Source organism: Hermetia illucens, chromosome 5 (assembly GCF_905115235.1).
Source record: "Hermetia illucens chromosome 5, iHerIll2.2.curated.20191125, whole genome shotgun sequence".
In the NCBI taxonomy this organism is placed as follows: Eukaryota; Metazoa; Arthropoda; class Insecta; order Diptera; family Stratiomyidae; genus Hermetia; species Hermetia illucens.
The window spans coordinates 104,829,551-104,841,503 of NC_051853.1; the positions used below are offsets into that span (position 1 = coordinate 104,829,551).

The 11,953-nt window shown below is 41.1% G+C and overlaps 1 protein-coding gene across 1 annotated transcript; it reads left to right on the top strand.

Annotated features, from left to right (window-relative positions):
* Window positions 1–911: 911 nt before the first annotated feature.
* LOC119658186 (ataxin-8-like) lies at window positions 912–7,150 on the top strand. Its single transcript, XM_038065452.1, has 2 exons — window positions 912–1,322; window positions 7,130–7,150. Exons 1-2 carry the CDS (start codon window positions 912–914, stop codon window positions 7,148–7,150), a joined length of 432 nt encoding a protein of 143 aa, XP_037921380.1.
* The last annotated feature ends 4,803 nt before the right edge of the window (window positions 7,151–11,953 follow it).

An 11,953-nucleotide genomic window follows, 5' to 3' on the forward strand; every position in this document is an offset into this window, starting at 1 on the left:
TAAAGCTGCTGACAAAAGCACCCCACCTTTCACGAGATAAAACTGTGTGTTCGGCATCGTCCGGCATTCGATTGCAGAATACACAATCAGGAGATTGTGCCTTCCGAACCTCGTGCAGACACAATTGAAAACCTTCATGCCCGCTTAGAAGTTGGGTTTCAGTTTAGCCTGCCAGTTACGCCTGAAAAGTCCCCTTTTGACTGGCAGCTTTAACATGGATGGGATGCAGTTAATCTGTAAGTTTTGACTTTTCAGGTGGCCGGTGATCAATTGGAAAATGATTCGGCTAACCAACCAGACATGTTTGTTTTTAGGCTGATAGCGAGGATTTCATGTTTGTTTAGAGCGTGAGCGAAGTTTTGTGGCATCTTTATGGCCCTCCCACGTCCAAAGTCGAACTAATGATGTTGCGGCTTACTAGTACGTGGATGGTGCATTTAAGTCAACTGGCGGCCGGGTGCATTGTAGGCTCTTCTGGCCAAACAAAACCAAAATACAAATATATTCGTGTTCGTATAAGTGAATATATTCATATTCACACAAGTGAATACGAATACGACTCGTATTTACGAGTGTGAATACAAATTCTCTGGGATATTATTATATTTGAACAGTTCGCTTCGAGTCTTCGTAGCGAGCAGACCTGCGGCAGAGTGTTTCGCTGATTTGAAAAAGTCAAAAGTAAAATAACCAAAAGTGGAAAGTGATTTCCAGTGTGAAGAATAACATCCAAAGGAAGTATCGTTCCGTAGCCATACAGTGCATCTCAAGATTATTGAGACACTGTATAATACAGTGCTAGTAAATATAACTGTTCTATTGTTCAATTTCAGTGAATTCGGCACCAACCGAGGACGGGCTTGGGGACAATAATGTCCGCCAAGAGAAGCAAGATTATTCTGCCTGACGAAATGTCATCAGAGGAGGAGGGAGCCATGGGCCCTACATCGGTAGAAGGAAATTCGAGCCTGCTCAGCAAGATTGCAGAGCTCGAACAAGAAAAGGCCGCCATGGCCCCACAATTGGAGTGCCAGCTGGCCCTCATAAAACAACTGCAGCAGCAGATGGCTGATCTGCAAGCAGCCAACATGGCCGGGAAGCAGCCGGCGCAACAAGAACAACAGCAGCAGCTACTTAACCATCAACGGCATCAACAGCAGCAGCAACGGAAACAACAGCGACAGGAGCAGCAACAACAACAACGACAGCAACAGCAGCCAGAAGAAGATGACGGCATGTGCCCGGAGGTCATCATCGAGGAGGAGGAAGGAGACCCCTTCAATTTCGTCGTCCGAAAAAAGAAGGCATCAAATAAGACTAAGGTTAGTGCAATCACTGTAAGTGCCCCACCAACCACCCCAAAATCCTCTCCCCAAGCAGCCACCCCTAAGAAACCCAAAATTCCCCCGATAACTGGGTACAGACTAAATGTACCGCAATTTCTGAAACTTCTGAAGGAAAAAGGGTTGAAAGCAACCCTGAAGAACACGAGGGCTGACAAGACCCTCATCTTCGCCGAGACGGTAGAAGACCATGCTGCAATTTTCGCTCTCATAAGAGAGAAAGGGCTTCACGCCACCACCAGCACCCCACCGACCCTTAGAACAAAGTCGCTGGTTATTCGCGGTCTCCACAGGGAGACAGACCCAGCAGACATATTGCGGGAACTCAATGAAGATTACCCGCAATTAAAAGTAAAAACTGTGGCCAACTTAATTACGCGTGCAGATAAGCTTCTGCACAGCCAGAACCCGGCACTCCCAATGAGGTCACAATCGGGACTTTTCATAGCCACCTTCGAGCCCTCCCAAGAGCTCAGTGAAGTATTGAAAATTAAGTATATACTTCACCAGAAGATTTCGCTTGAGAAAGTCAAGCCAATTGAAGAAGTGCAGTGCTACAACTGCCAGAACTTCGGGCACATTGCCCCTAACTGCTCCATTGTGCACAGGTGCGTGAAGTGCGCAAAGAAACACGTTCGCGGGGAATGCCCCACACCATCGGCGGAGGCGCCGCATTGCTGCAATTGCGGCCAGACCGGACATCCTGCCAACTACCGCGGATGCCCGGCATACAAAGATATGGTTGCCAGAAGGGAAGCTGGCAGGGCGCGAAAAAATGCTGAAACGGCGAGGACCAAGCAAACGGTGACACAGATGTCACAAAGCTTGTCCCGGCCAGGTGTATCGTACGCCCAAGCAGCTAGGAATACTCTTCCTAGAGCTGCACCTCAAGCTCCACAAGGCAACAAACTGGCCTTCAAGAACTTGGTCGAAAGCCTCGCTTCCGCCCAAACGAATGAGCAACGGCAGATTGCCGCAATCCAATTATTAATGAACTTATGGAGTTAAATATAGTCACATTTAACTCCGCGTCCCTGGTCTCACACGCCCAACGTGCCACTGCCCAAGCGGTGGTTGATACTCTGAAAGCAGACATATTCTGCGTTTCGGAGACCCACCTAAACCACAGACATAATGTCAATTTCACCGGATATACCACTATTCGGCATAACAGCAACACGGGCGCTGCCCTTCTAGTCAAAAAAGACTACCATTTTGAGGAAGTCGTCATCGAGGGCTTACTAGTCTGTTCCGCTGCAGCGGCAATAGTTAAAACTACCGATAATAAACGGATTTTGGTAGTTTCCGTTTATTTCAAATACAATTCCCCAAGTGAGCAACTGGGCCATGACTTAAAAGTCTTGGGCGATCTCCAGTTAAAATCCAAATATCTTATCTTCGGTGGCGACTTTAACTCACGGCACAAATCCTGGGGCGATAAGGCAGAAAATTTAAATGGGAAAACCCTGTATAACTGGATCCACGACCCTTTCACGCCAGCCAACCTTGAGGTGGTCTCGCCGGATTCGCCGACAAGACCCGCTAGTCAATCCATCATTGACTTTTTCCTGCTGTCTGATGAAACCAAGCAAAGTTTTCAGGTAACTTCCTGTAAAACCTTGCCAGGTATGTCCGACCATTTTGCAGTTGAACTCAAAATGGCCTCAACTTCACAACTGCAGAAGCGAGTTAAGATAACCATCAGGTCATTCGCCCACACTGATTGGGACAAATTCAAGTCAGATTTAGCACCAAGGCTGAACTTGAAGAAACTCACTACAGATCGCAATCTGTCGGACAAAGAAATCGACGAAGCAATCATTTTGGCCACGGACGCCATCAATACTGCTACACGCAGAAATACCAGGCTTATCAAAGTCGATGAGTTTGTATACAACAAACTCCCGCATGATATCATGCTACATATGAAGGTCAGACAGATTTGGCGCAGGAACCTCAAGCGCAACTTCCATAAAAATGGAAATAAAGTTAATGCCGAATACAAAGCATTGCTCTCCCGGATTAATTGCCTGAGTACAATTATCCGGGAAATGGTGGCGCAATTCCGCAATAAAGAATTAACCCGTAATCTCGCAGATATTAAACCCGGGCCAGATATGTTTCAACATATAAATAGGCTAGTGGGGAAAAATAAGTCCCGTAATTTCGTTCTTACCAGGAACAAGGAACCAATCTGCGGAGACGCCAGAAAGGCGCAAGTCCTTGCGGAATCATTTGAGTCTCAGCTCAATACCCCTCCGCCTCAAAGTAACCCGGCAATAGTGTCGATGGTTGAAACAACTATCGCCGACTTTGTCTCTAGGCATTCAAATAGATTAGTAACATTCTCCCAAACGAACTCCTCCGTAAAACCAACGGATTCGCAACAATTTCTGAGTTTATCACAGCTCACCGCCTTGACCTCAAACCTAAACGGTAAAAAATCAGCCGGACCTGACGAAATTCCTAATTACGTAATTAGGCAACTTCCCCGAGTCTCCATCAAATTTTTGCTGGCAGTATTTAATAACTGCATAAATAATGGCTATTTTCCCACCACCTGGAAGGTAGCTAAAATAATTGCGATCCGGAAAAAAGGCTTCTCTACTGAGCCTAACAACTTTAGACCCGTTTCATTATTATCCAATTTAGGCAAACTCTTTGAGAGAGCATGGACAATCGGGCTAGTCCAATATTGCAACCTCAAAGAGATTATACCGAACCATCAGTTCGGGTTCCGCAGCAAGCACGGAACTCAACATGCACTTAGCTACCTTCACGACACCGTCGTAGCAAGACTTAACGTCAATAATAAACCGACCGTAGCATGTGCATTAGACTTAGAAAAGGCCTTTGACTCCGTATGGGTAAACGGACTAATCTACAAACTGATAGATCTTGAGTTCCCAATTCCGATCATTAGAATTGCACTAAGCTTCTTCGAAGATAGGTATTCTACGTCAGTGTGGGGAATGAATTCTCCGATCTCTTGTCGGTAACAGCGGGAGTACCGCAAGGATCCATTTCTGGACCCACCTTTTATAATATCTTCACGGCTGACGTCCCAACTCCTGAGACCGGCACCGAACTCATTCAATATGCCGATGATACACTCATCTTTGCTTCAAGCCTCCACCCCAACAGGGCAGCCAAAGCGGTCGAGAGGTATTTGAAAGACCTTGGCAAATATTACCTGGCATGGGGCATTAAGATTAATGAGGCCAAAACACAATTCTGCACCTTCCGGAGGAAAGCTAGATACCTAGGTTCTAGAGGAATCCATAGAAAAGCTACACGCTTGAAAATGAAGATCGGAAACACTATAGTGAGCAATTCCCAGACCATCAAGTACTTAGGAGTTAAACTTCACGAACTCCTTAAGTTCAAGCCACATCTTGAGCTCGCTATCGGTAAGGCACGCGGTGCATTCAGTAGGATCTACTTTCTTCTTCGAAAGAAGGTAGGACTCAGCACCAAGGCCAAACTGACTCTCTACAAGACCCTGATCAGACCCATTATCTGCTATGGAGCGCCCACGTGGATCACTTGCTCCACCCGAACCATGTCCAAATGTGAGGCATTCGAACGCCGGATATTAAGATACTGCACTGGTCTTTCCTATAATTGGAAAACCAAGAAGGTTGGAAAAAACGCCGAGGTATATCGGCGCGCCAAGGTACAACCTCTTCGAGAATTCGTTCTCAACTTGGTGGAACGGTTCTTCGAAAGAACGGAGAACCATCCAAATCCACTAATCCGGCAACTCTACCAACAGGGTAGCACCTTCCCCTTGGCCAACTACCTAAGGCCCTGCCAAATAGTGAGCGAAGCTCTTAAACCCGCCATCCTTTCCCTATATGATTCTCCCTGCCTGGTAGGGGTACATCGAGGCTAAGCACAAGATATGTAATGTGCTATTGTATATAGTAGGTTAAGTATTTATTGTTAGATTAAGTTAGATTAAGTTTAGACTTAGTTAGTTTTAAGTATTTTAAGTAAGTAAGTAATGCCTTCTGGCGCTTTTAGTGCAAGCGCAGTCTTTTAAATAGTTCAGTTGAATACAAATAATTGTGAAGATATATGTATTAAAATTAATACAAGTAAAGTAATAATTTACACAGAAGGTCGGGTAGGCCAAACAATTGTAATAGCCACCCATTGAAATAAAGTTAAGTTAGTTAAGCTTAATATCTAAGCTAGAAAGTAATTAATAATGTATTAGAAGTAAGTCACTATGGTAAATAAAAAACTTAAACTTAAACTTATATTTGAAAGTGCGAATAGGAATTCTTTTAGATTGAAATGTTAGTATTCGCCTGGATAGCGAATATTAGTGCCTTAATGACCTGATAATGTTGTGCGAATATATAGGGGAGTCCGAATTAATATCCCATAAGAAAATTAAAAGGCTGTGTGGGTATTGAAAAAAGTATGTACACATAAACTTGAAAAATATTTCCAACTCTGAAAAACTGTGTTGTAAAGAAAGCACTTGAATGCAAAGACATCTACTTCTTTTTCCGTGCTTTTCCTCAGGTAAATGTCTTCGTCTGAATTGGATATTAGACAGACAACTGTTTGTATCTGTATTGGACATTAGACAGACAAAGGTTTGTGTCTGACAAATGGCCGTTTCTGCATCAGGCGAATATCTGAGTTTGTCTCACAGCCGGTTCTGAGACAGTGCGATAAGCAGACACTACTCGTAAAACTCCTCATCTTTGTTCTTAGGAAAGGTGCTTACGATGCACTTCTTGTCAAGATCATCAGCCCATAGCTCCGCGCCGTAGAGCAGAATGAACTGCGTTGCTTCCGTTAGAAGAAGTCTCCTGGTAGATATAGGTGTCCGCTGCTGCTTTGATTTGCTCGAAAAAACTCATCTTCAAATCGAATATTAAACTAAAGTGTTTAACCGCTAGTTTTGACTCCACGGTCTGCCGATCAATATAGAACGTAATGTCGGGATTTTCTTTTAGGTCATTATGATTATCTCGGTTGAGCAATCAATCATTCGCTTACCCGTCCCGTCAATATGCCTGCCATGTCTGCTGTGCGCTTGTTCAACAGTGTCTTCGGCAATAAGTGACCAGACGCGCAGATTATGATAGAAACCGTTCGGGAGACCCGGCACAGGATGGATCTCTGGGCTATTCCCGACGTGATTTTCATCCTCCTCTGGTCCTCCAATGTCTCTCGGGGATCGGCGGCTGTGTGCTCAGGTTCCATGAACGGCATCCAAAATCTGCATAACAGCACCTACCGTAGATCCACCTGCTCTGAAATCCAACCGCCTTGGGGATAACTCCGCGGCAGCACGTATCACTTCAGGGTGTCTACTCCTGATAAGCTTTTCGAACACTTTCCCGGTCATGTCAAAAATGCAGAGTGGTCCGTATGAAGACAGCAGCTTAAGGCCTCCCGTTCTGGGACATTGAAGCGTCTCAAGCTGTCGTTATCAGGCTCATCAGTAGCGTCGTAGCGCCCTCCAGTGCGATTTTGCATGTTCAAGGAACTTCGATGAATTTACCGATGTTCACCCTCGCGATGTTTAACATTTGCACTTTCAGGGACGTCGTAATTGGAATACTAAATCAGTCCATAATATTTATCTAAAAATTTAAAAACAAAATCACAATTCATTATAAATATGCATAGTTTCTAGTTGAATCTATAAAATATTAAAAATTTTTATTAAAAAATCTAAACTTTAAAAAAGGTGCGAATTTTCTGTAAAAATGGAGATTTTCATGCTTTAATTTTTTTTAATAATGTTTCGCAATATTTAGGTTCAACTAGCAGCTAGCTAGTGTAGCTAGTGTGTAAAAGGCGTATGGAACATTTAGTAAAATCAATAAAAATTGGTGTACACAACTTGAAAAACACTGTTTTGAGAAAAACATGTTTAAAGTTTTGATTACGAAAAATTGATAATTTTAAAGTCATCCAATTCATTCCGCAACTGCATCCCATACTGTCATTCTTCAGCTTCCTTGCAAAGGTCAATATATATGTACCTTCACATTAATTGCATGTATCTTCTTTTTCGTCAGCCTTTATCCCATTCAAATGCGGGGTCGGCACGTCGTGATCCGTTGCGCCATGTTGTTTTATCGAAAGCCTGATTTGGATGCAATCACAATGCTTTCAAATCACCATTCAACGTATCAGGCTACCGTTGTTTCGGCCGGCTTTTTGGTCGTTTACCATCGTATTCGATGTTCAGACCAATCTTGGCAAATGACTTCTCGTTAGCGCGTAACTATACTATCTAAAACGCCTCTCTTGTCATTTTTACACGATCAGTACAAGAAGAGGATATCCTCATTTCGCATGTGATCAAAACGTCTCACATCGTTAGCCCAATGCAACATCTTCCTCTCCATTACCGCAAAATATATACATATATTGGTAAACAGTACATTGCATGCATATACATATATGTACATATATCGGTACACTTAATGGTCTCGAAAGGAATCAGAATGTGACAGATTATGAGAAGGCCGGCATTCTATTTCTAGGACTAATTTTGAACTACTTCTAAATGATGTACAACTAGTTCTAACATAGATTCCTTTCAAATGGAAAAGACCGACTACATTACTTAACGCTTGTCATTGCGTGGAATTAATTGTCAATTGTCAACTTGTACCTAAAGTATCATAAGTAAAGTAATCATTGAGGGACTGACTTCTTTTATGTCTCCGCTGAACTAGGTCCGCAATCACATTTAACATAACATGCATTCTTTATGCGTTGAAATCTGAAAAGTAAATCCAAAAAAACAGAAATTTTTTAATTTTTATATTTCTTTAAACGAAATTAAATACAGAAAATACTCTTACTAACATGAAGAAGTAAAAGATTAAGTAATTCTTTTTTTGTTGAGGATGCTGGGAGTCCTGAGTCCGCACCCACTTAGTGACGGACCGAACCACTTGGGAAGCAACTTACTTCGTCTTTTGTAGTTCACGGACTCCTCTTTTTTGAGTTAAACCCAAGTTTTCAAAAAAGCAAAAAAGTTGACTGAATATAATCCGTACCCATTACGTGTTTGCAATTATATTTAAGTGGAGCAATTACCATCTGTCGTTACTTTCAGTCAGGCTGCTCCCAGGGCAGAAGTGAGGCCGCATCCGAAGAGTTGCCTCTGCCCTGGACGAAACCGTCAGTCAACTTTTTTTTAAAAGATTAAGATTATTATTTTATTACAATTAAAGGGAGATTCATTTTCCATACCTATTAGTGTTAAACTGCGAAATTCGGGGGGAGCCAAACATAATTTCTGAATTTGGAGAGAAGGTACTCCTACACAACATAATCTATTTGTACAGATTGACTTTCATATTTTAGAGAGAAGTCTTAGCAACAATTCAGCGTTCTTCTTAATGATCCATCTATCGAAGTTTTGGAGTCATTATGATTTTAGAATTGTAAAGGCGGCGTTTTTTTCAGATATTAAAATGCCTGTAGCAGATAAAGGTTTCACGACTCGAAATTGAAATTAACTTTAAATTTTTGGCTTGCAATTGCATTATGAACGACCCGGCATACAGCTTATTCGGAAACTTTCAAACACCCTAAGTACAGTTTTATGTAGAGAAATTAGCAAAAACATGGAGAGAAATCTAAGTTGACTTAATCAGTGTACATCATAAAAAGCAGGTGAAAGTATTGGAAATCTAGTGAAAACATTATAAATTTTTGCATTATTCATTCGATGAATTGCTAACATTTTTGGACATGGATTGTTAATTGTTGTTTATTGACAATTTGATAGCACTGATCTGTTTGAATAACATGACTTAGTGTTTAAAACGAAATAATTCGGTTTGTAGGCAAACCTACAAACATGTCTCGGTTCTCATCACAAATATCTGCATCTATATTCTTTAAGGTTTCCTCTGTAGGAATTAGAAATTGTTGACATGCCAGTTTCCTGGCGAATGAGCGTTTTAATTAATACATTTTGCGCCAGTATGGCTCCCATAACCATTTTATTTTGAGATTTACTCTCTGAAACTCTGAAAAAATTTCCATTTGTTAAAAACTGCAGGAAACTTTGTAATTTTATTTTCAATTACCAGATAGTTTCTCAAATTTCAAATTAGTTTCTTGGCAATTTGTGCATTTATTATTTGCAGGTTTTTGACCTATCTATAATAGGAGCATAGAAGTTTGTATGGCATTATAGTTACACTATCAACCACTTGAACTTACATGGAGACAATAAATGATTTCCTATTGGAAATTGGTTTTCGTCATTGTTACCAAATTCGTTTTGAGACATTTTTGTCTAAATAAGGATAGTTAAGTGTTGAAATGTTTACAGTTTATCGGTTTCATTTACCACTTAGCAACAACCGTCTAGAATAGGTACTAAAACCAACTTCTCTTTATGAGGAAGGCACACCAATTTACATTGTATTAAGTTCGTATTAAATTTCTCTTCTAAAGTTGAAGCAACAGCGTCAACTGTGCAGATTCCCAGGCATTGTGAATCAAATGGCTCTTTATATAGGTTACGAACATTTAACAACCGTTACCCAATTACCAAATTTTCTTCTCCTTTCACGAAGCCTTTTATAAGGTTTTTATTGAAATATAAGATCGAATACAACAGTAATTATTAGGCTCTTCTACGGTGAGCACACTATCACGCAAAGTGAAGCTTATCAATTTTACCTTAGATCTTCTGAGTCCTCCTTTTGTTGGCTCTAAAACCATGCTTTCCAATTCCACTGTATTAATAATTTGCTGTAAAATTTTTGAAGGCCTTTTGACATTCTTTTTAAGGTTTTGTGTAAAACAAAACCTTATTAAAATCGATTCAATGTCTCTCTGTCTGTCTGTCACACGCATTTTTCTCCAAAACGGCTAAACCGATCCGAACGAAATTTGGTGGACAGATGGGCGCTATGAAATCTCACTCATACAGCGAGTGGCATAAATTTAGGTGGAGTTTAAAAGGAGGCTCCCCATACATGCAAAGGGGGGATTCAAAAATTTTTTTTCACCGGATATAGTTGTGTAGGGTATCAAATGAAGGGTCCCGATTTGCAATTTCCGAAACTGACATTAGTTTTGGCATAAATTGCAAAGTGAGTGAGTAAGGAGTCAAAATGTACGCACTTGAAGTGAGACAGGACTCATTTTCGGGTGGTGCACCTAGATGAAATCTAGGCCCCAAAATATGTCCCATTCCGATATCTGCTCAAATAAACTTACTAATAGAATATTACTACTTTTCAGAAATTTACTGAAAACCTCCTCTTAAATTCATCCTAGGACTTCCGAATTGTGCCAACAAAGAGGATAATATTTCGTATATATGTGCTAAATTTCATGGAAATCAGGCAATTATCGCCAAAGTTATAGCAGTTCAAACTTCAATCAATCTTTCTTCAATCTTCGAGAGATGTCGCATTCCGGTATCCGCTCAAATAAATTTACTAATAGTATATTATCAACTTTTAGAAATTGACTAAAAAACTCCCCTTAAGCTCATCCTAGGTGTACCAAATTTTGCACCGGCATAGAGGACAGTCTCGTGCATGCCAAGTTCCATGAAAATCCAACTATTAGTGTCAAAGTTATTGAAGTTCAAACTTATCAATTTCGTGCTAATTAACAGCAGCCTAAGCCATACAAATAAGATGCTGACGTCAAAATTAACGAGAATAATTGAAATTCAAGTGAAATATTAAAATTCCATTCAAGAAGAATCTAATTCTCCCTAGCCCTTTTTAAGGTTTTGTGTAAACACAAAACCTTATTAAAATCGGTTTACCGTCTGTCTGTCTGTCTGTCTGTCTGTCTGTCTGTCTGTCCGTCTGTCTGTCTGTCTGTCTGTCTGTCTGTCTGTCTGTCTGTCCGTCACACGCATTTTTCTCGTAAACGGTTACAGCGATTGACACCAAATTTGGTAGAAAGGTGGGAACTGTGAACGCTCACGCATACAGTGAGTTACATCCCCTTACGTTGAATTTAAGGGGGGGTCCCCATACATGCAAAAGGGGGGTGTAATTTTTCTTTTCATCAAATATAGCCATGTGGGGTATCAAATTAAAGGTATCGGTTAGTACTTTTCGAAAACGGTCTTAGTTTTGACATTTGTTGGAAAGGAGGGGAGTGCGGGGGGTTGAAAGTGACCATTCCTTTACGGGGCCCATTCTCAGAAACTACCCAACCGAAAAATCTGAAAAAAATCAAGAGGCTGCCACTATATGGTGCCTGGGCTCCGAAATACCTTCCACACTGATATCAGCACAAATAAAGTTAATAATAGTATATTACTATAATTTTTAGTAATTCGCTGCAAAACCCCCCTTAAGTTCATGCTAGGACGACGAAATTTCGCAACAATATAGGGTGTAACATAGAGCATGACGTTACCAAGTTTGGTGGAAATCGCACTATTGCTAACAAAGTTATAATACGTCAAAGTTGTCGCTTCTTTGCAAATTCAAGGCTATAAATGTCAATATCATCCGAAAGTGGATATTCTCACATAATATTGTATATGCATATATTACGTGCTACGTACTAAGAAATGCACAAAACCTTTCGTAACTGAAGCGTCCAGCTTCCGTTTTCGCGACTTGTTTAAT